This window comes from Triticum urartu, chromosome 6A, assembly GCF_056163025.1.
Source record: "Triticum urartu cultivar PI428250 chromosome 6A, HENAU_Tu73, whole genome shotgun sequence".
Taxonomy (NCBI): domain Eukaryota; kingdom Viridiplantae; phylum Streptophyta; class Magnoliopsida; order Poales; family Poaceae; genus Triticum; species Triticum urartu.
Window position 1 is genome coordinate 434,195,199 of NC_141878.1, and position 13,052 is coordinate 434,208,250.

Sequence of the window (13,052 nt, forward strand, 5' to 3'; positions counted from 1 at the left end):
AAGAGGAGTAAATTTAAACATTGTTTTTATTTAGGGGTAAAGGCGAGGCTGGCGAAAATTAGGAAATGTCCCTAGTTTTTGTTATTTCTGGTTTGCGTTATAGTACCATGATTGAAGATGAATACTAGATCGAAAGTTCTGTTATTTTTTGTTTAAGCATCGCCAAAGAAATTAGTCCGTTCGGAATACGACTGCTACATCTATTTTTTAAGTCCTATATATGCAAAAGGAGCCGTGCACGGCCCTGGAAGAGAAAATGTTGCCAACTACCCACCCACTCACTCACTCACCCACCATAATAAAAGCTCAGCAGCCACTGTCCGACGCACGAGACGTGACAGCCTCGTGCTCCCGTCCAGAAATCAAGAAGGAAAAGAAAATCCCTGCTAATTACGTGGCGATAGTGCCAACATATCCGCGCGCGCACCCTCTCGTCCTCTCCTCCTCTGCCCACCACCACCAGGCCTTGCCGCAACCTACCAAATAAATCCCTCTCCTCTCCCTCGTCCCGATCAGACGCCTAGGGTTTCAAGCTTCTCCCCGCCCCCCTCCCCTCCCCCTTCTCACGTGGCCGCCATTGACGCGGCAGCGCACGAACTCCCCCAGATCTGACCAATCCACCCCCAAATCTGGGCTAGAAACGGTGAATAGTTCGGGCACGATCTGAAGCACCATCGTTTTACTAAGACCACACGAGCACGCACGCATCTATCCTCCCCCTCTACCCGTCTCGATTTTACTTTTTCGTTTCGGACGCTTCATGAGAACAGATCTGCAGACAATCTGCAGATCTACCTGTGTGAGAACCAGGCCCTTTGATTTTGGACGCGTCGAACGAAACTTTTTGACCTAGAGGAGTCGAGATCTGTTTGCTTGTTTTGTTGGTTTCGTTGGAGAGAATGATCAAGTCCATGGTTTATTACGGGAACACCTCCATCGGGGAGGTGGAGGTGTGGCCCAAGGGCGACACGAACCTGGGCGCGGCGGCGTGGGCGCGAGAGATCCGCGTGGACCGCCTTTCCCCGCCCAGCGAGCGCTGCCTGCCGCTCGCCGTCATGCACACCGTGGCGGTTGGGGCTCGCTGCCTCGTCATGGAGTCCAGGCCGCCCAAGGCCGCCGACGAGCCACCACCGCCACTCGTCGCCATGCACGCTGCTTGCCTCAGGGACAACAAGGTATCTAAATCATCCCCGACATAAAAAAAGATCCACAGTCTAACACAAAGATCAACGAGAACAGATTGAGGAATCTCTGTAATCTTACATGGGAAGTTTCAACGAAAACTCTCTGATTTTACACGGAAAGTTTCAAGGAAACTCTCTAATTTTACATCACACTTTTAAAAAAGCTTTTAATATTATTACATGGACATTTTGGAAAATCTTTTTTAATCTTACATGGACAAGTTCACCAGGACAAAACCTTGACATTTACTGCATGGATATGTATGTATGTATGTGGACTCGTGAATAAGTCAGCAGACAAAATGCCCTGATATTTTTTCCATTGCTGATGCTGACTCGAAGGAATCACTTTATAGATGGTGTTTTGTGGACTTGGACTTGCTTTTAATTCGTTCCTATCTTACATAAATAGAATCTCAACTTGCCAGTTTGATTACTGATGAGTTGGAACATAAAGCCTGATGGCTTGTGAAACACTGTTAATTTGTCTGATACTCATGGACTTAAATTACTTGGACGTCACATCGGTTGATCACTCTAATTGAATTTGAACTTTGATTCGTTGTTTTTGGAAAGAATTTCAAGGATTTGAGAACTTACATAGACATCCAGTCTAACAAGGTTCTGCTGGATTCTCACTGCAAAAAACTAGACGAGAAGATTTGATGTTTCAGTTTGGCAATGCATTTAATTTTGTATTTAGTAATCCACTTCTGTTAGCTTTAAAGTTGAGAGGTGATGTTGCTTGGATATGAATATTTCCATCCTCAACTTACTGCCTTAAGAGACAAGTGTAATTTATGTCATACTCTGATTTCATAATTCGGAATCAAATTCTTGCACTCCTGTTTGCCTAGGAACTTAAATACTTAGTTCTGTTGAAAAACATCCATCTTCATTTTTCACATTCCATTTACCTTTATTTTCTGTTCTTACCCAGAAAAAAACATTTATATGTATATACTTCTATTATTGATATTGCTCCTTTTATTTGTTTGTGCTTGCAGACTGCAGTTGTTCCGTTAGGAGAGGAAGAATTGCATTTAGTGGCAATGACATCAGGGAGAAACTTGACAAACCATGCATGTTTCTGGGGCTATAAAGTGCCATTTGGTCTGTATAATTCTTGCTTGACCATGTTAAATCTCCGCTGCCTCGGTATTGTGTTTGACCTTGATGAGACATTGATTGTTGCCAATACCACACGCTCTTTTGAGGACAGAATTGATTCACTTCAAAGAAAGCTGAGTAATGAGACTGATCCACAACGCATGAATGGTATGTTAGCAGAGATCAAGAGGTACCAAGATGATAGATCTATCCTAAAGCAGTATATAGAAGGTGATCAGGTCTATGATGATGGAAAAATGTATAAAGTGCAACCTGAGATTGTTCCACCATTGTCTGATAACCATCAATCATTGACACGCCCAGTTATAAGATTACAAGAGAAAAACATTATCTTGACCAGAATAAATCCTTTGGTATGTGATCCATTGCTTAAAGTTGCTTTGCATCTTTGTTAAGAGCGGTTCTTGATCAGCATGTAGATGCATCATAATTCTAGTTTACGGTATGGCCTTTATAGATGCATTATAATTCTACTTCATGGTATGGTGTTCATTTGACTTTCTGTTGCACACCAGGCCTCTTAAGGGTCTCTTACATTTGTACTGCCTGGAATGTCGTGGACCTGCTTCTGTGTTCTCTCTTCATAGTGTGGAAGTTTCTAGCATGAATTTGCATGTGTTATATATTGGCAAAGCAATCAGTTTCTACACTATGATCTACGTGCCCTTATATGGTTGCAAGAAAAAGTCCAGAACTGACAGGCGGAATTCGGTTTTATTTTTGTAGATAAGGGATACAAGTGTTCTTGTTCGGTTAAGGCCAGCATGGGAGGATCTCCGAAGCTACTTGATTGCAAGAGGTCGCAAGCGTTTTGAGGTCTATGTGTGTACAATGGCGGAGAGAGACTATGCTTTAGAAATGTGGAGATTGCTTGATCCAGACTCAAGATTGATTAACTCTGTTCAACTTAGTGACAGAATGGTGTGTGTAAAATCTGGTAAGTGAATTGTTTCATTTCTGGACCGAGTACTTAAAGAGCTTAATACACCGTATGATGTATCAGATGTTCCTGTAATCAGAGGCTGTCAAGTGCAGCTTTTAAGCTTTCATTCTCCTTTGCACACATTATTTGTTATGTGATTTTCTTTCCATCCTTTAAAGTTAACATCTTATTTATTGTTTCTAGGCTTAAAAAAGTCCTTGCTAAATGTTTTCCATGATGGATCTTGCCATCCTGGAATGGCATTAGTAATTGATGATCGTCTGAAAGTTTGGGATGAGAAAGACCAATCTAGAGTTCATGTGGTTCCTGCTTTCACCCCATACTATGCACCTCAAGCCGAGGTAATGGTCGTATTAGATGTTTAATGATACATAATTACATTACCTTTTGCTTACTAATGGATGTCTTTCCTATAGGCAAACTGTTCCATCCCAGTTCTATGTGTTGCCAGAAATGTCGCGTGCAATGTTAGGGGCGGCTTCTTCAAGTAAGATTGCCATATTTGTTAACATGATTCAGTTTTTATGGCATTCTCAACTATCAAACTAAGGCCACTCTAGGCTGCCATGTTTGTTTTTTGTGTGTGCTTAATATATAACATCTGAGGTCTTCTGGCTTCTTAACATACCACCTCACGGTTCAATTTACAGGGACTTTGATGAAGGCCTCTTGCCAAGGATTACGAGTGTTCTTTATGAGGATGAAATACAGGATATCTCATCAGCCCCAGATGTGGGCAATTATTTGATTTCAGAGGTGGGTCTGATAAAAGCTGATGCTTACATGCTATTTTCTCAGCATTAACAGTTCTATTTATCGTGTTTAGGATGAGAATGTTGCAGTAGTGAATGGGAACAGAGATTCACTGGCTTTTGATGGCATGGCTGATGCTGAGGTTGAGAGGAGAATGAAGGTTTGCTTTCTTACATCCATAGCCATGGGGTGCATCTAGTTAACCCACCTGGACCACAAAACCGTCTACTTCAACTCCCCTGAACCTATAAAACCAGGGTAAATAACACCTAAGGTGCTTTTTGGGGGGTTATGCTGGTGTGGATTTGTGATGTTTCCATCATGGAATCACCCAGCAAATTAAGTTGTGTCAATCAAGTTTCCATCATGATGTGTCAAAATTATCACGCACCGGAGCCTGTGTGACAGTCCCATCCTATTTTTCATTCTTAGTCAGCTTCCAGCTGCTGCTGTACCTGTTGTCTCCCAAACTAGGGTTTCTTCCCTCTCTCACAGCCAACCGTGTCTCTGTATGCATTACATTATAATAGTAGAATACTATAGTTTTAGCTTGAACTGCTTCTCTCGTGAGTAGTTTGATGTTTAATGAAGCCATTTTGTACAGAAAACGGAAACTACAACTAACTGCATTCTGCATATATCTTCACATGCTACTTTGTGGGTGGATTTGTTTTCATGTTTGCCTTGTTTTTTCTTGCGTATTCATTTCTCCTATTTTCAGGAAGCATCTGGCAGTGGCAGTGTTTTGAATCCAACAATGGCTAACATGGTGATGCCAGTAGCCCCTAGTCAAAGTTTTGCTCCATCTTCAGTAGCGCCATTTGCACCACCTCTTGGCATGATGCCTTTGAGTAACAATCAAGTTCCGCCACCTGCATTCAGCCAACCAGTCGTTCAACCAGTTGTCTTAGATCCATTGCAAGCTTCTCCAGGTAGAGAAGAGGGCGAGGTTCCAGAGTCTGAGTTAGATCCTGACACAAGGAGAAGGCTTCTCATATTACAACATGGCCAAGACACAAGAGATCCTACACCACCTCTTCCAGCAGTACCTCCTGCGCAAGTTTCAGTTCCTCCGGTGCAATCTCATGGGAATTGGTTCCCTATCGAGGATGGCATTGGCATGAACTCAAATAATTTGAACATGGGTTCAGCAGGGTTCCCTTCAGAATCTGATACCATGCATTATGATAAAAAACAACCACCACAGCCATCTTACTTCCATGGTGGCGATAATAATCCAGTGTCCTCTGATAGATTTAGTTATCAGAGCCAGAGGTTTCCCTCTCAGGTAGGTGATTCAAATGGAATGTTTAATACTCCCTCCGACCCATATTAGTTGTCGCTCAAACGGATGTATCTAGAACTGAAATACATCTAGATACATCCATTTCAGTGATAAGTAATATGGATCGGAGGTATGTGTTAGCTAACAAGACATCTAACACCATGTGGTGACATACATTTGCTTGGTTCAGGTAACACATACTGAGGACCACCGCATGCTTCAGAACCATGCACCTCCAAGATACAGATCCTTTCCTGGTATGTACGTGCACTCATTGTGGAAATTTGATGTTCATTTCGGGGGGTGATGAAGAGAATCGGGCAATTATTACAGCACTCATTGAACAAAGCCTGAGATTTTATTGTTTTTGGAGCGTTGTTCATGACAAGCATGCAATTTGTAGGTTGTACTTTTCTGTTTTCATACTCATGTATCGTTGCAACAAATTACATAATCCAAACCTTTGGATTTAGCATCAGGGATGTAGTATTGTTCAAGGCCAGCTGGCCAGGGCATGAAAAAAGCATAGCCTTGACAGGCCAGTCCTGCATGTCATGGCCTGAAAAACTAAATCACGGCCTTAAGAATCTCTTTCTACATTTTTTTTGTTGTTTTACGAATTATATACCATTTGGAATTATTTTGAGTATGGAACATTATCTTTTGTTAGGCTTATCAGGCTTATCATTGCCTTTGGTCTGAGAAGTGAGAACAGATGCTGGGTTGGGGTGCGGGTCTACTAGTACCACGTACTTATTCATTTTAAATGTCAAACAAGGCCCCTAATTCGTGTTCAAAATCTGCATATGATTTCAAAAAGGCCCTGAGTTCGCATTATAATTTTGCATATGGCTTTACTTGCTTTCATTTTACCCACATTTGGAGAAGCAAAATAGACTTCAATGCTTGCGCGGCAACATTGTGTTTAACACTTACTGCTCCACTTGTCATGTTTGGCATTGAGTTTTTTGTGTGCTTTACTGATGTTATGTTAGAAATAAATTGGATTACTCTTTTGGATGGTCTGTTCTTAACTGAACTTGCCATGTTTCATCAGGTCAGAGAAACAACTTGATTGAGTCTGGACAAAGCTATGCACGAAATGTAGGTTCTGTTGGCATACTAGAGGAGATCGCACTGAAGTCTGGATCTAAGGTAATTTTGAGTTATCCATATTAATGGTTCTGAATACCTATTCTAGTAGTCAATTCTGATTTTTATTTTCTTTATTTAGGTGGAGTACAGGTCAACATTATGTGATACCGCAGAACTACAGTTCTCTATTGAGGTAAGTTTGGAACCTTCTTCATATATTTTTCACATTTGAACTATGTACACAAAGCAAATTTCCCTCTTGAATCTATCTGAATTTTGTAAAGCTCATAGTATTGCATACACCTGTAATATAACATAATTTCTGGAGAGAAACTAACAACCGTCACCAAGCACCAAAGTTTATTGCTGTGTGCAGTTCTCATTGGCTGTCTGAAGGAAAACTTCTGCTGAAGAATTTTACTTATTGTCTCCTTTACTGTGCTTGAGCTTGCTTTATTTATTCAGATTTGGATAGTGGGAGAAAAAGTGGGTGAAGGCATTGGTAGCTCAAGGAAAGAAGCACAGCGTCAAGCTGCAGAAATATCTTTAAGAAATTTGGCCAGTAAGTTTGTGTTGTTGCATATTTGCATTAACTTCTAGCGCATTCGTACGTTGACAACAATTTTTTATTGATTTGCTGTGTCAAATTCACTTGCAGATAAATACCTGTTGTCTGATCCAAATAAGATGACTGATGTGAACGAAGATGGTTTCGGTAGCAATCCAAACTTTTTTGGATACTCTGAAAATACCAGGAACGATATATTGCCAGTCGCAAGCACTTCAGAGGAATCCCGATTCACGAAAACAGGGGAGAACAATTCCAGAATAACAGGAGGCTCTATTGCTGCTCTGAAGCAACTTGTAAGTACCCGCTTATTGGTTGTTTGACTCTCTGCTCATTAAACTGGTAATGAAGATGTGTGAAAGCATACTGCAGTGCACAGTTGAGGGATATAACTTAGTTTTTCAAGCTCGGCCAAGTCCTCTAGATGGTTCAGGTGGCAAGGAGACTTACGCTCAGGTCAGTTAGCAGCTTCATTTCTTCGAGTTGTTTGTCCTGATATCTGCAGTGTTGACAGCATACACATTCATTTATAAAGTAAACATATTGCCATGAAGTCATATTTCGTGGTGAAAATGTGGTGTCCTGTCCTTTTTTAGTATCTGGTACATCCTGATGTATCATGTAGCACTATTGGCGTGGGTCTCCCGGCATATAATTCTTTTGTTGTGAACCAGTAGGATCTTAATCGCGGCATATAATTCTTTTGTTGTGAACCGGTAGGATCTCAAGCAGTTTCTTGTTCTCGCTGATTACCATTTTTAGGGTTGATCTTATATAGAATTGCTCCTCTCTGATAGGCTTGTCAGGCAGCCTTTTCTCTTTTGTTGATTGCCATTATAGAACTGATCTTCTATGAAAATGTTTGTTAGGAGCTAGGGTTCTACCAGTTCTAGGCCGGAGATTGTAGGGGAAGGAGGGAGCTGGGCGCGGGTGAGCACGCGGCCGGCGGCGGCTGGGAGCCGTCGTGCGCGTGGAGGAGGCGGCTGCGGTGAGAGGCGGCGGCTAGGGTTTAGGGTTCCGGCTCCTCTGGGAGCCGGGCAATAGAATTGTCTTATTGCTTAATCTCAAAAAGAGTCTTACAGCTTGTTTATATAACCACGAAAATAAGAGAACTTGTGGGCTAAGCCCCTAACTAAACCTGCCCGGTGGGCCTCCTACGGGTATAAGTTACCCCGGTCATAACAATGTTCCTGTCATAATCATGGTTGAAATTTAGCACTCCTTCCGTCCTGAATTATTTGTCGTAGAAATGGATGTATCTAGACCTAAAAATATGTCTAGATACATCCATTCTTGCGACAAGTAATTTGGGACAGAGGGAGTAATAGATTTTGCACTAACATGGTTGTGTACGCCTGTACGGTGATACTTGGATATATGTAAGTGGGTGTCATTTTGGTGATGGCATCGACGCTTACTTTACAGCTTGCTTGGTTGTTTTTATTTATAGTTGTGCTTGAACAAACAACATTAACTTGTGCAGCATACTTAAACTGCTTGGCCTTCGGATTTTCAGGTAGAAGTTGGTGGGCAAACTCTTGGCAAAGGAGTTGGAATAACATGGGAAGAAGCTAAGCTTCAGGTTATATACCTTACATACTGAAGAAATTAAGTTTCCCTTTTTTCTGGGATTTAAGTTCAGATTGAATATTAGTACGCCGAAAAAGTTTGGATATGTAACTATGCTTAGAGTTTTAAGTTCAGATTGAATATTAGTACGCTGAAAAAGTTTGGATATGTAATACTTCTGTCTCGCACTTGCATGTTCCAAACAAATTGTGCTTAAGTTTCTTAGAGGTGGGGTTTACTGCTCTTTATATTTGCTTTTGGTGGCAAACTTTAGGTTTACTGCTCTATGATAGCTATGTGCTTGTGTAAAAACTTCAGAATTTCTTTAAACTTTAAAATGTGCTTATCATTTCTTTAAAAGATGGGATCCAGTAGACCCAGGTTCACTTTGCGGTATTTCAGCGTAAATGCATTTCTTAAGCAATTAAGAACCTTTTATGGTTCGGTCTGGTTATACCACCACACACTGTATATCTGAATTAAGTTTACACATACTTTGACATCTTGCAGGCGGCTGATGAGGCTCTTGGAACTTTGAGATCCATGCTTGGTCAACTTGCTCAGAAACGGTCTAGTTCTCCAAGGTGATTGTTTGTTGACTTTTGCATGCCATATATCTACTGTTTGGTTATTATAAGTACCTTTGCGTTTGATGTACGTAGTTAAATGAGCTTCATGATGTTAGGTGGACTTGCTGGATTTTTACCTTTGTACTTTGGAGACTTCAACTCGGCTAATTAGAATTGTATCTATGGAATCCACCTTTTGTTAGATTTTATTGCCATTAAAGTACTATGAATACAATAAGCATGTAACGGTATGCATACTCAGTGCATGCTCAGTTAAGTCCTTTCAAAGACACAGATGATTCTTCATGATATATCTTCATCAGTTGGATCATAGCGGCAGTAGTGTGCTAAGGCCTAGAGAATGTTGAGGAATTATTATTGCTGCTTAGCTTACTCAGATATATAAAGCTAGCATGACATGCCCAATCATTATTCTGGTATGATGATGACTGTTATATAAGCAGTTTTTGCAGCTTTCCTGATTTGAGTGTCCATTGTGTTTTCTTTCATTGTTAAGTCTCGTCTATGCTTTTTTTTTTAAATTTTCGTATGCTTGGATGTGTACGTACTATTTCCACAGGTCTTTGGCGCCCAATTATAATAAGCGCTTCAAGCCAGATTTCCCCCGGGCAGTGCAAAGGCCTCCTTATGGTAGATATTCCAGGATTGAAGGCCATGTTCCTTGAGCAGAGTTTCGGAGAAATCGAAGGCCATGTTCCTTGAGCGGTGTTTTCGAGAAAGGATGTGTATTGCCATGGTACATATTCCAGGATCAAAGGCCATTTTGGTTGAGCAGAGTGACAAAATGGATGTGTCCGGACACTGGGGTTTTAGTTGGAGACCTATCAACTTGCAAAGTGAATTCTTCCATCTGGTGGACTGCCAAGGTTTTCCTGGCTACTGGAGACAAGATGGTTTTCGAAGCGCAGAGAATTTGGAAGGCGATTAGCTGTTAAGTCATGCAGACCTTCGTGCCCTCATATGGTATTAGTGTGGTCCTACCCCAATTGGTACACCACACTGTTTTTGGGATTCTGAGCCGCCACACTTTCAGTTTGGATTTGCCATGGAACCCGGCGGATCGATGAGCACAGTTGGCTTTATTTGCCATGCTCCCGAGGTTCAGGTGAATGTTGTACGAGGTTGTAGATGGGGTTTGAAGTTGTAGAGCTATTTTTTATCAGCAGCTGTAGTATTAGATAGATTTTAGGTTGTGGCATGACGCCAGTAGCTGTTCAATTATCAGTAGGTTAGCCATGTAGCTAATTATTCCTCTGTTTAGTCATCTTAGTATGTTGTTTATTTGATTTGAAAGATCTCGCTCCAGAAGCCATGAAAATGTTAATGGGCAATGTCTTTAGACAGATCTGATTGAGCTAGAGGCTATTGATCTTTGCTTATGACTTGATGATATTTATCAAGCCGCAGAAGCTGGATATTAGTGCTAGTTCTGTGATCCTCGATTTTGGCGAATCTTCGGGGCTGCGCAATTCCGCTTGGCCATGCCAATCAGGTGCATGTCCGAGGGCATGTTGTTGGTTTCTGGAATTTTAACGGGCGAGGAGGGTGGAATAGCTCTTTTGCTCATGAGCGCAAATGCACACCATGAACAGTAAAAAAAATCAGTAAATAAAATAAGATATTCTGATTAATTTTACAACAAGCATTGTTTTTTAAGAAAGACAACAAACACTGTTGAATGTTATACTCCCTCCGTTTTTAAATACTTGTCTTTCTAGACATTTCAAATGACTACTACATACGGATGTATGTAGACATATTTTAGAGTGTAGATTCATTCATTTTGCTTCGTATGTAGTCATTTGTTGAAATGTCTAGAAAGATAAGTATTTAGGAACGGAGGGAGTACATAGGAGTATGTGCAAAATTCCGTGTAGGAAAAACATTCCTAATGCTCTGCATAAAATAGTGTTTTTAAAGCATGGTCTTGTTTCAAAAACCAATCCATCTACCTGGGTACGGTTTCACTGTAAGTGGCCGAGGAGGAATTCGTACTACTTGTTGCCATGGAGGAAAGAGGCGACAAGCTCAAGCCAGGACGTGTGAGGGCAGCGGAGGAATCATGGTCGGCCAAGTGCATCTCCAGCTCGCGGAACGCGGCGGGCCGCGACAGCATCTTCACCACCTGCCGCATCGCGGGCCTCCCGTCGGGCGCCGCCTGCGTGCACGCCAGGCCTACCTTGACGTATCTGAGCACCTCTGCCTCCGGGTAGTCCTTGACACTCGCGTCCACGATGTCCAGCGGCCTTCCCTGCTCGTAGAGCAGCCATGCCTGCACTGCAAGAAAGATCAACGTGAGCAGCAGCATACAGATGCCATATTCAACGTATCGGGAAAAAAAATCAAGCTAAACGACCTGTCTCACGAGGAATGTATCCGATCGAATCGTCTCCGAGACCCTCCGGCCGCTGATGACCTCGAGGAGGAGGACGCCGAAGCTGTAGACATCGGCCTTCTTGGTCAGCTGCCCGTGCACCACGTATTCAGGCGCCAGGTATCCACTGCAGGTAATTAAGCAAGCAAGTCATATAGAGACATCGATCATCTTTCTCTAGCTTGGTTCAGAAAAAAAAGACTCCGTGTAAGAAGGGCTTACGCACGTCGTCCCGACCACGCGCGTGGTGACATGGGTGACGTTGTCCGGGAACAGCTTCGCCAAGCCGAAGTCCCCGATTTTGGGGCTGTGGTTTCTGCCGAGGAGGACGTTGCTTGCCTTGATGTCCCTGTGCACGATGTTGGGCTCGTGCTCCTCGTGGAGGTAGCTCAGCCCCTTGGCCGTGCCCATACAGATGTCTGATGGCTGCTCCGCTCGCTGAACCTAGAGCTGAAATACGCACTACTAAGTATGTACGAGTGGAGAGCCTGCGTTCCGATATACAGGTGGTGTGAAGTCTGAAACTCTGAACTGGGTTGGGTGGGACTAACCACCTTTCAGTGCATGATCGAGGCTGTTGTTCTCCGCGAACTCGTAGACCAGGATCCTATTTTGCTTCTGGACACAGCAGCCCAGCAAGCTGACGAGGTTCGCATGCTTGGCCTCGCTGATGCTTTCGATCTCTGTCAGGAATTCCTTGATCCCTTGCTCAGATTCACAGGATAGAATTTTGGCAGCAAATGCAGTGCCGTCTCCGAAGGTTCCCTACATGTGCCACATAACAGAAAACACGGCAGGGATTTAGCTGTTCGATTTTTCCCAGTTTAACTGAACAAGCGCCGAGAGGTAACAGCAATACCTTGTATACAGTTCCGAAACCACCTCTGCCTAGCTTGTTGCCATGGTTGAAGTTATTGGTTGCTCTTCTGATCTCTTTATAGGAAAAAAGGTGGATGTTGGTTTTCTTTAACAGTCCTGCTCAGCAATTCAGGAAAAGAGATAGAAAAAAGGATCAGCTTTGGTTATAATCTTTTCTAGAAAATAACTCAAATGCTAAGAACTCGCATCAGTAAAGACAGGGAGACGAAGCACCTCGCCGGACCTTTGGCCTGCTCTAACTGACGAGGTGCTCGCTGCTCTAGCTGGCTAACAGTATCTTGGTTGAAGTAATTGTTTGACCGTTACCTTTGAAGTCTTCCTCCGATTTGCAAAGGCATCTCTTTATCATTGCCATACTGTTAGCCAGCTAGAGCAGCAAGCACCTCGCCGGACCAAAGAAACTCAGAAAAAGGCCCGATTGTGGCTGTTCGTTGGGCACCAAGGAAGGCCAAGTTATCGCAGTTCTAAGGGAGATCTATGGCTTCCTGCGTCGAGCATTAAATCCAGACTGTGCACAGACAAGAGGAAAGAGCTAGTGAGCAGCAAGCAAGCGTACTGCCGTACTGGCGCTTGGAAAGTGGCACGACAAGCTCTTCACTGATAAGGACGGGAGTTTATGGCGGGGCAGAGAACGAGGTGCGATGAACGGCGTACACTGCGCGCGTGTGTCCTGGCGCCTTG

The 13,052-nt window shown here is 42.9% G+C and overlaps 1 protein-coding gene and 1 pseudogene across 2 annotated transcripts; one reads left to right on the top strand and one right to left on the bottom strand.

Moving 5' to 3' along the window:
* Positions 1 to 452: 452 nt before the first annotated feature.
* On the top strand, positions 453 to 10,461 carry LOC125513831 (RNA polymerase II C-terminal domain phosphatase-like 1). Its single transcript, XM_048679040.2, has 17 exons — positions 453 to 1,175; positions 2,192 to 2,668; positions 3,042 to 3,252; positions 3,442 to 3,599; positions 3,675 to 3,745; positions 3,909 to 4,014; positions 4,085 to 4,171; positions 4,733 to 5,299; positions 5,487 to 5,553; positions 6,354 to 6,451; positions 6,531 to 6,584; positions 6,857 to 6,953; positions 7,050 to 7,255; positions 7,332 to 7,415; positions 8,476 to 8,541; positions 9,039 to 9,112; positions 9,678 to 10,461. Exons 1-17 carry the CDS (start codon positions 900 to 902, stop codon positions 9,781 to 9,783), a joined length of 2,805 nt encoding a protein of 934 aa, XP_048534997.2. The 5' UTR covers positions 453 to 899; the 3' UTR covers positions 9,784 to 10,461.
* A 137-nt stretch (positions 10,462 to 10,598) lies between these two features.
* LOC125513832 (cold-responsive protein kinase 1-like) lies at positions 10,599 to 12,732 on the bottom strand (annotated as a pseudogene). Its single transcript, XR_015608431.1, has 6 exons — positions 12,678 to 12,732; positions 12,352 to 12,467; positions 11,997 to 12,257; positions 11,719 to 11,921; positions 11,475 to 11,619; positions 10,599 to 11,390 (listed from the first exon to the last, which is right to left on the bottom strand). The product of XR_015608431.1 is annotated as a cold-responsive protein kinase 1-like (transcript).
* Between the last annotated feature and the right edge of the window lie 320 nt (positions 12,733 to 13,052).

What these genes read in the sequence shown, in the direction of transcription:
- LOC125513831 (XM_048679040.2), top strand. Translation starts at nt 900, where the DNA reads ATGATCAAGTCCATGGTTTATTACGGGAACACCTCCATCGGGGAGGTG. An exon ending in TGACCAGAATAAATCCTTTG is followed by an intron (nt 2,669 to 3,041) that starts GTATGTGATCCA and finishes TTATTTTTGTAG; the next exon opens with ATAAGGGATACAAGTGTTCT. An exon ending in ACTATGCACCTCAAGCCGAG is followed by an intron (nt 3,600 to 3,674) that starts GTAATGGTCGTA and finishes TCTTTCCTATAG; the next exon opens with GCAAACTGTTCCATCCCAGT.